The following is a 12,516-nucleotide window of genomic DNA, read 5'->3' on the forward strand; positions in this document are numbered from 1 at the left end:
AGTCCAGATCAGTAAAATTCAGTTTTCTTAAAGAAGAGTTATAATAGAAAATCAGTAAAAATAATTTCAGTTCAGCAAAAATAATTTAAGTTCAGTAAAAATAATTTACGTTCAGCAAATATAATTTTATTTCAGTAAAAATAATTTCAGTTCAGCAAAAATAAGGTGAAGAGAACATAGCCTAACTTTAATTCTCTATAAATAATTATTATAAAAGTTATACTATATTATAACACAGAGTACTATTTGTTGTGACAATTCTAACAAGATTACATATAAAAATATTTTTTTCTTTATATGTGACTCACAAAAGATGGTTAAAAGTAAAGTTGTAAACTTTTAAATAATGCAAAAATCAAACTGAATCAAATAAAAAAGAACAGAGATAAATTTATACAATTTAGGTTACACTATTAGTATTTAAATAAAATAAATTGTGACAACTTAAAATAAAAAAAATGTGGTTTTACTAAATATCAACTTGTCTTTTCGGATGATATCAAGGACATTTTGGTGCTTTTTAGTTTTTCGTAATATTCGTATTACACAATTTTTTGTACATAAGTTGTCGATTATTTGTGTCTTTTCTTAGTCATAATATGACTCAATGAGGCAAGACCATGAATCATGAAATCACACTCTTGCCTTAACCGCACACAACAATATATGTGGAATTAAGTTTAAATTAAAAGTTTAGCAGAGGATTCACACGATTATTATATTACAGTCCTCAACAAAATTATTCTTTACAAGTCTATCAGTAACGCCGCATATAACAGACAATGCAACGTATCTTTAAGTAAATAACCTCAGTAGATCCTTAGTCTAACCATTGATGAACCAATCCTTAGAAAATTAGTCTTTATTACCACTCATATTAATTTCGGGTTTATCTGTTGATTAAAGTCTTACGGGCGTATACTTTATGTTCCTTTTATGTCTCTTTTAAACAATAAAACCCTCTCTAGCTGATAGAGAACATAATTTTTGATGATTTAAACAAACCAGATTAATCATAAATTAATAATACACGAGAAGTTGGTTTAAAAAAAAAAGAAAATAATAATACACGAGAAGTTGGGTTGGTGCGGTGCATACACCAGCTAGTTGTTGGACATATTTGTGACTACATTAAGATTTGTAACCACGTGTCACACTGATGATTATAATATAATTAGAAGAACAGTTAATCTTTCAAAAAAAAAAAAAAAAAAAGAAAAAGAGAAACAATTAACAATGCAGAAAGACTACGAGGATTACGATTTTCTTTGGGAAAATGTAAATATAAAAAATACTCGTATAAAATAAGAAAATAAAGTGGCAAATTAATAAAAATAAATAAATTAATACCTTTTTGAGGATAAAATAAATAAATACTTCCCGTCAAAAAAAAAATAAAAAATAAAAAAATACTTAAATAAAATTGACGGTTTAAAAATGTTAGAAGTTACGGAGTACTATATTAGGCTATCTCAATTAAATAAAAAAATATAAAGTTTAGATATTTAATTAAAAATCACGAGAGTAATGACTAAATCTTAGGATGACATCATCATTTTTAAAATTTTTGGTCTTAAGACAAACTTTGTTTTTTTTAATGCATTTAAGAAGTAGAGTCTTAACAAAATCTGAAGTGGAGTCTTGAAAACTCAAGACTTAACTTAAGACTCAACTCTACACAGTATTTTCCCTATATATACATCAAAACAAAATGTTTTGATAAAAAAATGTTTATTTTTTTATTTCTTAAATACATTAAAATCTATGTACATTTCTTCAAAAAAAAAAAAAAAAAAAATCTATATACTTTGTTTTAGAAAAATGTATATATGTTGTTTCAATTTTTTTTTTTTTTTTTTTTATATATTTGTACGTTGTTTTTAATTTTTTATATACAAAAATCATATTGTTTGTTTTATTTTATCTTAATTAATTATGTATCTAACTTGTTTCAAAAAAAATAAAAATACGTACCAATCATGATTTAACAATAATTATCAATTTACATTATCTTGTATTTTAACTATCCTATTTTTTTTATTATTGTTTGTTGGTTTTTAGGTATTTATCATGTATGTACATGGTCATAATAAAATTACTCTATATATGTATTATAAAAACTAAATATCCTATTGATTTTATTATCATTTATTTGTCTTCTTTAAAAGCCTACAAAAAATATAAACAACATACAATATTGAAATATATATGTTAAAATACAAAAAAAAAAAAAAAAAAAAAATAAAAAAAATTAATAAATATTTTAAAGAAATCTAAAATAAGTCTAAGGAATGAAGAGATAAATCTAATTGAGTCTTAAACAGTCTTAACATAATTAAAAATAAAAAAAATAATTAAACTTAATATAAAATCTGATGTGGCAATGAATTAAAATTTTAACACTAGACAGGTCTATGAGGTCTAAGATGATGACGTACATTAATTAATGATATAATTGATGAACATGTGGATTTTTTCTTTTTCTTTTTATTTTATTTTGTGAGAATTGGATTTGTCTAACATAAGGCCGATGGGACCAAATCATCAATAATCTAATTTGAAAAAGAAAAGAGTAAAAAGGAACGAAACGTTCTGTATATAAAAACCAGACATTAGAATCAACCAAATGAGATATGGCATCATATGAATGACATAATGCAAACATTACTTTTCAGTCCATACGTCTCCGAAAATTTATTCCAAAAACATATTATTGAAAATACGGGTGTACTCCCTAGCTTATGGTTTGATTTTGATCTATGTAGTCACGAGCGAATCACCAATGAGCACCTTACACGGTTAAATAGATGCCTATGACTCTTCGTGACCGATAGCCAAGAAGTACCTAGTTCACTAGAAGGCGTTAAGACTGATAAAGATGAACTAGTAACTAGTAAAGCCCGGGGTTAAAACTATTAACAGTCATTCCACCATCTACACAAATAATTTGGCCTGTGATGTAAGAAGCAGCAGGAAGGCAGAGAAATGCCACTATTGATGATACCTCCTCTGCTTCTCCTATGCGGCCAAGAGGTGTTCGCGATATGGTTTTCTCCAAGAAGCTCTTGTCAGCAAGCAACTGAATTTAAAACCAAACGAAGATAATATAAGCAAGGTTACCTCAGCATTGGAGGCGCCTAGATTAGTTGTATACTTTGTATATGAAAATAGAACCAAATTCAATGTACATAAAGAGGACTAGAGGAGAAATAAAAGATACCCGGCCTTTCTCAAAGTCCTGTATTTTACTTCACAAATTTTGACAGTTATCTTTTATTTTTATCATAAATCTTAAACAATTGTACAATGAAGATATTGGGATAGGATGCGTTTTCAAATTTTCATACTAAAACATAATTTACAGGCTGGGGGAAAAAGTAAAAAGCATTCATATATCAATCAAAAGAAATGATCTAGAACTAATGCACATGTTGAACATGAGTCAGCATGATAAGAAGTTTGAGTAGGGTGATGATTTGGATAAGTCTCAAGCCTGTTACAGTGTTACTAGTCATAACATTGGTCCCAAAAGAGTAGGAGAGAAATGTCTAAGATGGCAAGATAAAGTGGAAGAGCAAGAAAGGGTCACAGTGGGTCAACAGACACCGAGACAAATCAGACAATAACATTGGAAGGTTACATACCCCAGGTTGGGGACTTGATGCCGTAACCCAAACCCTCCCTCAATTGGTGAACACAATAGAGCATGTGATTCCTTTAATTGAGGAAGGATTGGCTACCATTTTGTTAACTCTAGCAGTATCAGGTGGTTGGTTCATTATGGAGGACTACATAGTTATTCTAAATACTTGAAAAAATACTAACCATCAGCATCATGGGCCAAGCCCCACTAACTTGCATTCAATAATGATGCTACTTTTCCAACAAGGAAAAAAAAACAGATAAGGATCACTATAGTCCTTAGATCTGTAAAAGTCCTATAATCTTCTTAAAGGGTGGATTGGGGTTTCAAGGGGTTATGAATCTCACCGAATCTACCTCGACAATGACCACCTATTTGGCATGTGGAGCTGGGAATGATTTAGTAAAGAAACCTTCTTTTAATATATATTTCCATACATGTATTGTACGGAGTAAGAGTAAGAGTAGTGGTGGAGTTGAAAGTGGGAATGAAAGGGAAGACACAATTTCACTGAAAAAGTGAGCAGTGACAGAAACTCAGCAATACTTGCAGTCATTAAATCTATTCAAGCTATGCAGCTTTAAGGAAATTCATCACTCCTATAATCCTACTAACCTACTGTTTAGTGAGGGTTTTGCATTCTCAAATATTCCTTAATGCATCTCCTTTGCAAAGAAATAAGATAAAGAGGGAGAGACATTTGGAAATCTTAAGTTTTAGAAAATGAAGAGTGCTTGATGGTCTAAATAGTGAACTTATTCATCTTTGTGTGAGTCAGGAACTTGCGCTCCCTAGTATACTTATTCATCTTTGGTGGTACTAACACGAGGATTATTACACTAGTTAAATCTCAGCCATGAGAAAAAGCAGGTTCTCATAAAACCACCAAGACATGAACAACATAAGCAATAGAAGTTGTACATCATAAATATATATATATGTTCTAGCAATGCATACTGCAGAAATCAAAAAAATTAATCCAAAGTACCATGCATATTTTATATTCCTCCCAAACCATAGCTAACCATCTACAAGTCTCAAAAGAAGGCAATGTAGAGTAAATGATGCCCAGTAATGGTCGGTTGAGAAAAAAGATCCAATTTTTTTTTTTACATAAGCAACTGGATAAAAATTTGCCACCTTGGGGAAAGACAGATGATTTCATCTTCGTACAAATATAGTATGCATTCTACTCAGCTAATTGTTCTTTTCAAAGTTTCAAACTCACTCCCCCCCCCCCCCCCCCCACCCACACAACACACACCACCAACATCCTCTCTTCAAAATAGCAGCATCATGAAAATGAAAGTGCTTCCATCTAAGTGGAAAAAGAATTTTAAACAAATAAAATTACTCTCCATCCAACAATATTGTGTACACTTGTCTTTGGCGCAGAGGCTACAAATAGTTAGGTTAGTGCTCGTAGGAGTATTAGCAATATATTCTGTACAGCCTATACTTTATTCCAAAAGTGGTAGAAACACAGAGGATACATCAGTGTTCAGCTACCCTTCCCTTTTAAAATGTATATTACGACTCTCATTAGTTTCATATCTATCCTTAACACGGAATATGTACTGAAAGGTGAAACAAGAAACACTTTTGATTAACTGGCAAAGACTTGCAAGTAGAAGCTTTGTAGAATATGAATATATAGAAGGGCCTTACATGCTCTACAAGTGAGGTTCTGGTATACCAAGGTGCAACACTATTGGTCCTGATATTGTCTTTTGCCCATTCACATGCCAGGTTTTTGGTCAGCTGATTAATTGCAGCTGAAAATGAGAAACAGGATATAGCTATCAAGAATCTTCATTATTTCAGATGAGCAGAAGGCGAGAAAAAGAGCCTTTAGTAAGTAGTAACGCACCTTTAGTAGCCGCATAAACAGTACCAGTACCTATAGATGTAACTCCTGCAACAGATGATATGAAGACAATGCTTCCAGCTCCAGAATCTTTTAAAAGAGGGTGTGCAAGCTGACAGAGATGATAAGCAGATTCCAAATTGGTGGTCATTAATGTAGCATAATCTTCAGCAGAGACCTCAGTAGTTGCTTGTCTTTTATTTGTACCGACATTATTTACCTGGAAGCAAAGAAAATATTACCAAGATAGCACATGACAGTTTCTCAATACCTTAAAAAACCCACAAGCATTTTTTTTTTTTTAATAATGTAAGGACTTCCCAGTTCCAATTGTACAAAGCAGGAGACAGATCTGATTGCAATGCCTGAATGTAGAGCCTTCAAACATATCGAAGCCATCCGAAAGACTAAGACTATCTCTTTGAGGACTTGGTACTAATGTAGATGGTGGCACTATTGGCATATACCTTATAACATGCACACACAAATCATGATAAGGAAAGGCATATAAGAACAATCAGCAGCCCAGTGCGCTTGTAGAGTTGTAGATACCAATAGAAAAAAACAAATCATACTGCATAAGAGATACTTGACATACTTCACACATAAAAATCAATCGATAAATCTACTGCTTAAAGGAAAAATAGGTTTGGTAGTCAAAAGGCTCTTCAACTGGAAGATTTTCTTTAAATGTCCAACAAATCGCTGAATGTATTTTGAAGGTAAGGCAGTGCCATGTTGCTTGGGTAAGGGACAAGAATCAATAAGGGTGTCCAGTTCAACTCATACAGGGCTTGGACTTATCTAGGTCCAGGGATTTCTATGAACACAATGGGATGTAAACCTTTGCAAGTCTTCTGTTATCATCTTGGCAAGTCAGTTAGCTACGTGTGAAACCAAAAGGCAAAATGCTAGATTATTAAGCTGAAGTATCTATACACCTTCAAGAGTGTATAGTATAGAAGTCAATAGGTGATGAAGGGACAATCAAACAAGATAGATGCATTACCAAATTGAAGGTTACTTCTCAATCCGACTTTAGGGCTCTTTCACTATGATGGGAGACTATAGTCAAAACACTATCAAGAATAGGAGTATCTCAAAGAACCCATCCTCTCCAAAATTAGAACCCGTCCTCTCCTAACTAAAACATAGACCAAATCACATTTATGATGTAAGAGAGGGAACACTATGTAATAGAAATTGACAACTGAGCTTTACAAGATTACAAAACCAAAGCATTCTTACAACTTGTATGCCTATCAATTTATGTTTATAATTTCCTTAATGAGCATTCTAATCAGCATGGCCAACATGAAGGTTAAGTAGAAGCTATGCACGAAGTATGGAATTTTAGTACGTAGTAAATTCTTGAAAGGTATAGCCCAAGCTGGATCCAATTTGCATTATCAATTTCGTTCTCGCAATCCGTTAGCTGTTTTAAGATGGAAGATAAGCCAGATGACAATGAACTCAAATGTTTAGATAAGTAAAGACGATGTTTTTTTTTTTTTTTTACAATTTGCTGGCTACAGTGCCTTACTTCCATGCACACTACAGAGTATAACACAATGAGAGTACAACTATACAGGAACAAGCTAAGGCGGGAGTAAATATGTGCATACTCCCTTGCCCGTATATAGTCAATATACATCGTCAACACGACTATTAATTCCGGACAGAAGGAGCACTACTAAATACCAATTTCGAATTTCCGCACATAGATACACCATTCCAATCAACTTCATGATCATGAAAGACAATTAACCTAAAATTCAATGACACCAAAACTTATCATTTCAATTCAAATATTCAATACACGTCAAAGACACGATTCTTGTTACAAAATGTAATATTTGTTCCAATTGATCAAACCCCACATAAGAAATCATATAAATAAAATATATATATATATATATATATATATATATATATATATATATATATATATATATATATATATATATATATATATATATATATATATATATATATATATATATATATCTGCAACTTCTCAAAAAATCCGGTAAAAAACATAATTTCAAGCGAAAAATAAAGGTCTTACAAGAATGTTGAGTTTTCCATTGAAAATCGAAGAAACATCTTGCACGAGTTTCTGTCGTTGTTCCCGAGAAGAAACATCACAAACAGAACCACTCACTTCAAAACCTTTCACCTTCCATTCATCCAAACACTTGTTTAATTCCTCTTCATTTCTTGAACAAAGATGAATTTTTGCTCCAAAACCACCTAATTCTTCAACCACTGCTTTCCTATAAACCAGAATCCCAGATATAAATTCACATTGAAACCTTAAATTATAGAATACCCAGAAAAATTAATCATAAACCCAGAAACATTAAACGCAGAAAAGTTGATACATTTAACATTTAGGAGAGAGAAAGAGAGAGACCCAATTCCACGAGTGCCGCCAGTCACAAGAGCAGTCATTCCAGAGAGAGACCATCGTTCAGAAGTAGTGCCAATATGTTGGGGTTTTGCCATTTTTGTTCTTCAATTTTTTATGATTTTGGATCTTTTATTTGATAAAACGATGAAAAGGGACTTTAATTTATGAGCCAACTTTGGTTTAGAATAAGCGAATCCGATGATTTGTAGTCAAATTGGTTGATTTTTTTTTTTTTTTTTTTTTTGATGGGGTATTATTTGACGACAAGCTCTTCGTACAATTGTCGAGTTTGTTGAGATGTAAATAATTTAAAACGGAGTACGAAGTATTAGGTTGTTGGTATTTACGGAGTAATTTTTTAGTGGCTCACTTGATTTTACACCCGATTAAATACTTTAATGTAGATCTACGTACAACAATATCATCGGGTAATACGATAATCTAATGTGCTTTTATTGTGTAATTGTAATATACTACGGAGTACTATATTATGCTCTTCATACTACAATTTACTTATAATTGTTGTTTTTACGCTTTTATTTATCACAAATGTACTTTTATAATAATCATTGACTCTTTGTGATTTTGTTCAAGGCATACGCTTTTATCACAAAGATGCCAATACAACCTCGATTGTATGTAAAATAGTAAAAGCGTATGTTCTAATGTGTAAAGAATGACAAATTTGAGTACCTTTTTTTTCCTCGAAGAGCCTAATTTTATCTAATTTTTTACTCCGTACTTTGATACAATTCATAATCTTGATGTGTTATGCTCCATTCTTCGATCATTACAAAAAATAAAATAGCGGTTCAGCAATGTACAAGTTTTAAGGAATAGGGCAAAATGATGCATGTAACAAGGACGACCATAAAATCATATAAATAATGTTGCAACTAATTTATTACTCCGTACAATTATTTTATTATTTACTTTGTATTTGTTTATGTTTAAAAATTTATTGATTTTTTACTTACATATTAAACTACTCCGTATTTTTACTAATCAAAATTAGAGAGTCGACCTCAAGTATATCAAACTCTTAAACATCAACTACCTTTATATTCCATCCGACCGTCCATACACAATCATGTGTCGACTTTCTAAACCCGACTTTTTTATGGAGTTAGTGAGTAACATTGTAGAAGTAACAAGACTAACAACTAAAACAACCAAAAAGAATGATAACATGACAGTACATTATGTCATTATTCTCCCTATGTATCAAAAATTGCTCTTTCAAGATTCCACTATATAGAATTAGTGAATTACCCAATGTTTCAAGAGAAGGTATAAACTCTCAACAACAAAGTCCAAAGACAAAACATTGCATCACATCAAAAATTCAAAACCATAGACGATCGATTCTCAAAGCAGTCCAATTATAGTAACCATCCACATTATTTGAAATATAATTCAAATTCATGCACTTGCTTTCTGAAACCTACATTAAATTTTAAATCCCTCCGAAACTGTGTAGTGTGCACCTCATACATGCATGCATGTTAATACACCCATGTGCTAACTCCTGTCTCCCTTTCTACATCACTTTCACCTAGTAAATTTTACAATAAACTGATTTGCTGCAAAACCATATACGGAGTCCTGCGTTTTTTAAGTTGCAATGTTTTGATTTTTGCAATATTTACAGAATCTATTTTGATTGTATCCGGTGATTTAGTAATATAGGATCATTTTAGATTAGGCTCATCAGTGTATATCTTCAGTACATCAATTTTGTATACTGTATGGAGTAATTTATTTAGATGGTATTGAAAAATTTTAATTATCAAATTTATGTATCAGCAGTAGAGAAACTTCCTATTAAATAGAAATCTACTCACTGTATTTTGCTCTGTTCTCTTACAGATCTGTCACAATTTCTCCTAGAAAATCAAGATCCCACGTACTAGTAGAAACTAGAAATTCACCTCTTACCAGTTTATGGGTAAAGGGATAAATTGCATTACTTTTTCTAGTAAACTGAGTTTTCATGTCTTAGACAATTCTTTATTTCTCAGTTTAATTGCAGTAAATAAATGAGGGAATTGTAAATATTATGGAATATGTTAGATTTCGGGAAAACTCCTTGGGTTGGAGTGTGTACCATTGAATAATATATATAGTGTTACAATACTAGTCCTAATCTTGTTAGGAAACCTAGTACGATAAGAATACAAACTATATCACAAAAATATACAAATATATCCTACTCTGCGACACATATTATAATAATCCTATAATATCTATCACACCCCCGCAGTCATAGCGGGAGGAGAGCGTACGCTAAGACTGGATCTAAATTCCAGAAATAAATCTCGTGGTAGGCCTTTGGTGAAAATGTCTGCAAACTGATATTTAGTAGGAACATGCAGAACCCGAACTTGTCCCAAGGCAACCTTTTCTCGAAAAAAATGAATATCCATCTCCACATGTTTGGTGCGTTGATGTTGTACCGGGTTGCCAGAAAGGTAGATAGCACTCTGCGACACATATTATAATAATCCTATAATATCTATCAGAATATATAAATTTTAAAAAGAAAGTGTAGAAAAAGTAAATAATTTATGGGCAAAGCGATGTTACATGAATATAATGGGATACTTGTTTGTTGTTTACAGCATGAACAATCTTTGTCAACTACTGCTGCCTTTGCTTCTTGTTAGTGGTTGCATCACTTGCATGCATTGTTATTGGTACTAGGTTTAATTATATTAGTACATCCTTTTCTCACTAGTTGTACATTTTCTTCTTATGGACTTTCAGTTCAAAAGCTAACCTTTTGGTGAAATGATTGTCATTTGTCAATTCCAATTAAGTTATTGCGATTGTGTTATGTAGGTATAATCGAGTGTATCATAAAATCTGTAGAATCAATGCTATATGCTAATCAACAAAATTTAACTTTGATCATGCTTTCGTTTACACAATTACACATGTAGTCATGTATAGCCATAGTACATAGAGTATAATTTTACCTAAATGCGGAGTAACGAACTTGAATTATGTATGTTAGTGAATATAATTGCTACTCCTTCTGTATTCTGCCATTCCCTTTGTATTCCATATTTATTGTAACTCTTGGTATACTTGAGAATAGGTTGTACATGATCACCTATATATTTTACCATAATGAGAATACAGAGGAAGAGGGGAATTATACAATCTTACATGGTATCAGAGCCACCTAGGTTTTTCTTTTCTTTCTAACCTAGCCGATCTTGGTCTCTGTGCCTAACCATCTTCCACTCTCTTTCTGCCACCGTCTTCTCCAATGGCTGGTGATGATGAACACCCAACTCCTCCTCCTCCTCCTCCTCCTCCCTCCACCTTCCATCCGGCATACGCCGTCAATAACATCAAAAACTTGATGAGCATCACTCTTGATCAGGACGAAGGGCAGTATGCTACGTGGGTTGAATTATTTCAAATACAAGCATGTGCATTCAACGTACTCGATCATATTGACAGCGACGTCTCCCGACCAGCCGACATCGATGATGCTACATGGAAGCGACTTGATGCTATTGTCAAGCAGTGGATTTATGGTTCAATTTCAAAGGACTTAATAAACACGATCATGAAACCCGGGGCTACAGCTCTTGAGCTTTGGGGTCGGCTTGCCGAGCTATTTCATGACAACAAGCACACACGTGCGGTGTACCTTGAGGAGCAGTTCAATGGAATTCGTCTTGAAAATTTCGCCAATATGACGGAATATTGCAGGCAAATCAAATTGCTTGCGGATCAATTAAGTAATGTCGACAATCCGGTCTCCGAACAAAAGATGGTCCTTCAACTCATCTCCGGACTCCCTAGGGGCGAGTATGACACGGTTGCCGCAATGATTCAACAATCTGATCCACTTCCTAGTTTTAATCAGGCTCGGTCCCGATTCTTATTAGAAGAAACTAGGAAATCAAAACAAGATGAGCATGGTCAGCATGCTATGGTTGCTCAGCAGTCACATGGTAATAGCACCACCACACCGGCACCACAACAACCGTCTGACCACCAGCCACGTGGCGGTGGACGTGGTGGTGGCAGGGGACGCGGCCGCAACAATGGGCGGAATGGCAGGGGACGTGGTCGGGGAGGAAAATCTCAAAATAATTCCAACCCACAACAACAGCAACAAAATAACAACTACCAGGCCCAGGCCCAATCCGCACCACAATGGGGAGCCCAAAACCATTGGCAGCCTCCATCATATGGGCAGTGGGCTTCTCCACCTTGCCCATATCCTACTGGGCCGGCCCAATCTTACCAGCGACAGCAAGCAGGTGTTCTAGGTCCACGGCCAGCACAAGCTTATTTCACTCCCGGTCCACCTTCAGCCTATGGCCCACAACTGAGCCCACTTATGAGTCCAACCGAATTGGGGCAGGCCTACAGCTCCATGAGCCTTCAAACTCCTGACAATGGGTGGTACATGGACACGGGCGCAACATCTCATCTCACTCGTGACTCGGGTAATTTTTCTAAATTGTTTACTTTGAGCAATCCTCAGTTTATTTTGGTTGGCGATGGCAAACGCATTCCTATTCATGGTTATGGCACTACCTCCACACCTACCCCACCTCACCCCTCCTT

The 12,516-nt window shown here is 33.7% G+C and overlaps 1 protein-coding gene across 1 annotated transcript; it reads right to left on the reverse strand.

Annotated features, from left to right (window-relative positions):
- Nucleotides 1-2,590: 2,590 nt before the first annotated feature.
- LOC145591200 (tropinone reductase homolog At5g06060-like) lies at nt 2,591-8,160 on the reverse strand. The gene is made up of 5 exons (XM_081647603.1): nt 7,927-8,160; nt 7,579-7,786; nt 5,514-5,730; nt 5,312-5,418; nt 2,591-3,079 (listed from the first exon to the last, which is right to left on the reverse strand). The coding sequence occupies exons 1-5, from the start codon at nt 8,016-8,018 to the stop codon at nt 2,891-2,893; spliced, it is 813 nt and encodes a 270-aa protein (XP_081503729.1). The 5' UTR covers nt 8,019-8,160; the 3' UTR covers nt 2,591-2,890.
- Nucleotides 8,161-12,516: the final 4,356 nt, after the last annotated feature.

Source organism: Chenopodium album, chromosome 18, assembly GCF_948465745.1.
Source record: "Chenopodium album chromosome 18, dcCheAlbu1.1, whole genome shotgun sequence".
Lineage (NCBI taxonomy): Eukaryota > Viridiplantae > Streptophyta > Magnoliopsida > Caryophyllales > Amaranthaceae > Chenopodium > Chenopodium album.

What these genes read in the sequence shown, in the direction of transcription:
- LOC145591200 (XM_081647603.1), bottom strand. Translation starts at nt 8,018, where the DNA reads ATGGCAAAACCCCAACATATTGGCACTACTTCTGAACGATGGTCTCTC. An exon ending in ATGGAAAACTCAACATTCTT is followed by an intron (nt 5,731 to 7,578) that starts GTAAGACCTTTA and finishes CTTTGCTTCCAG; the next exon opens with GTAAATAATGTCGGTACAAA. An exon ending in TGTTTATGCGGCTACTAAAG is followed by an intron (nt 5,419 to 5,513) that starts GTGCGTTACTAC and finishes TCTCATTTTCAG; the next exon opens with CTGCAATTAATCAGCTGACC.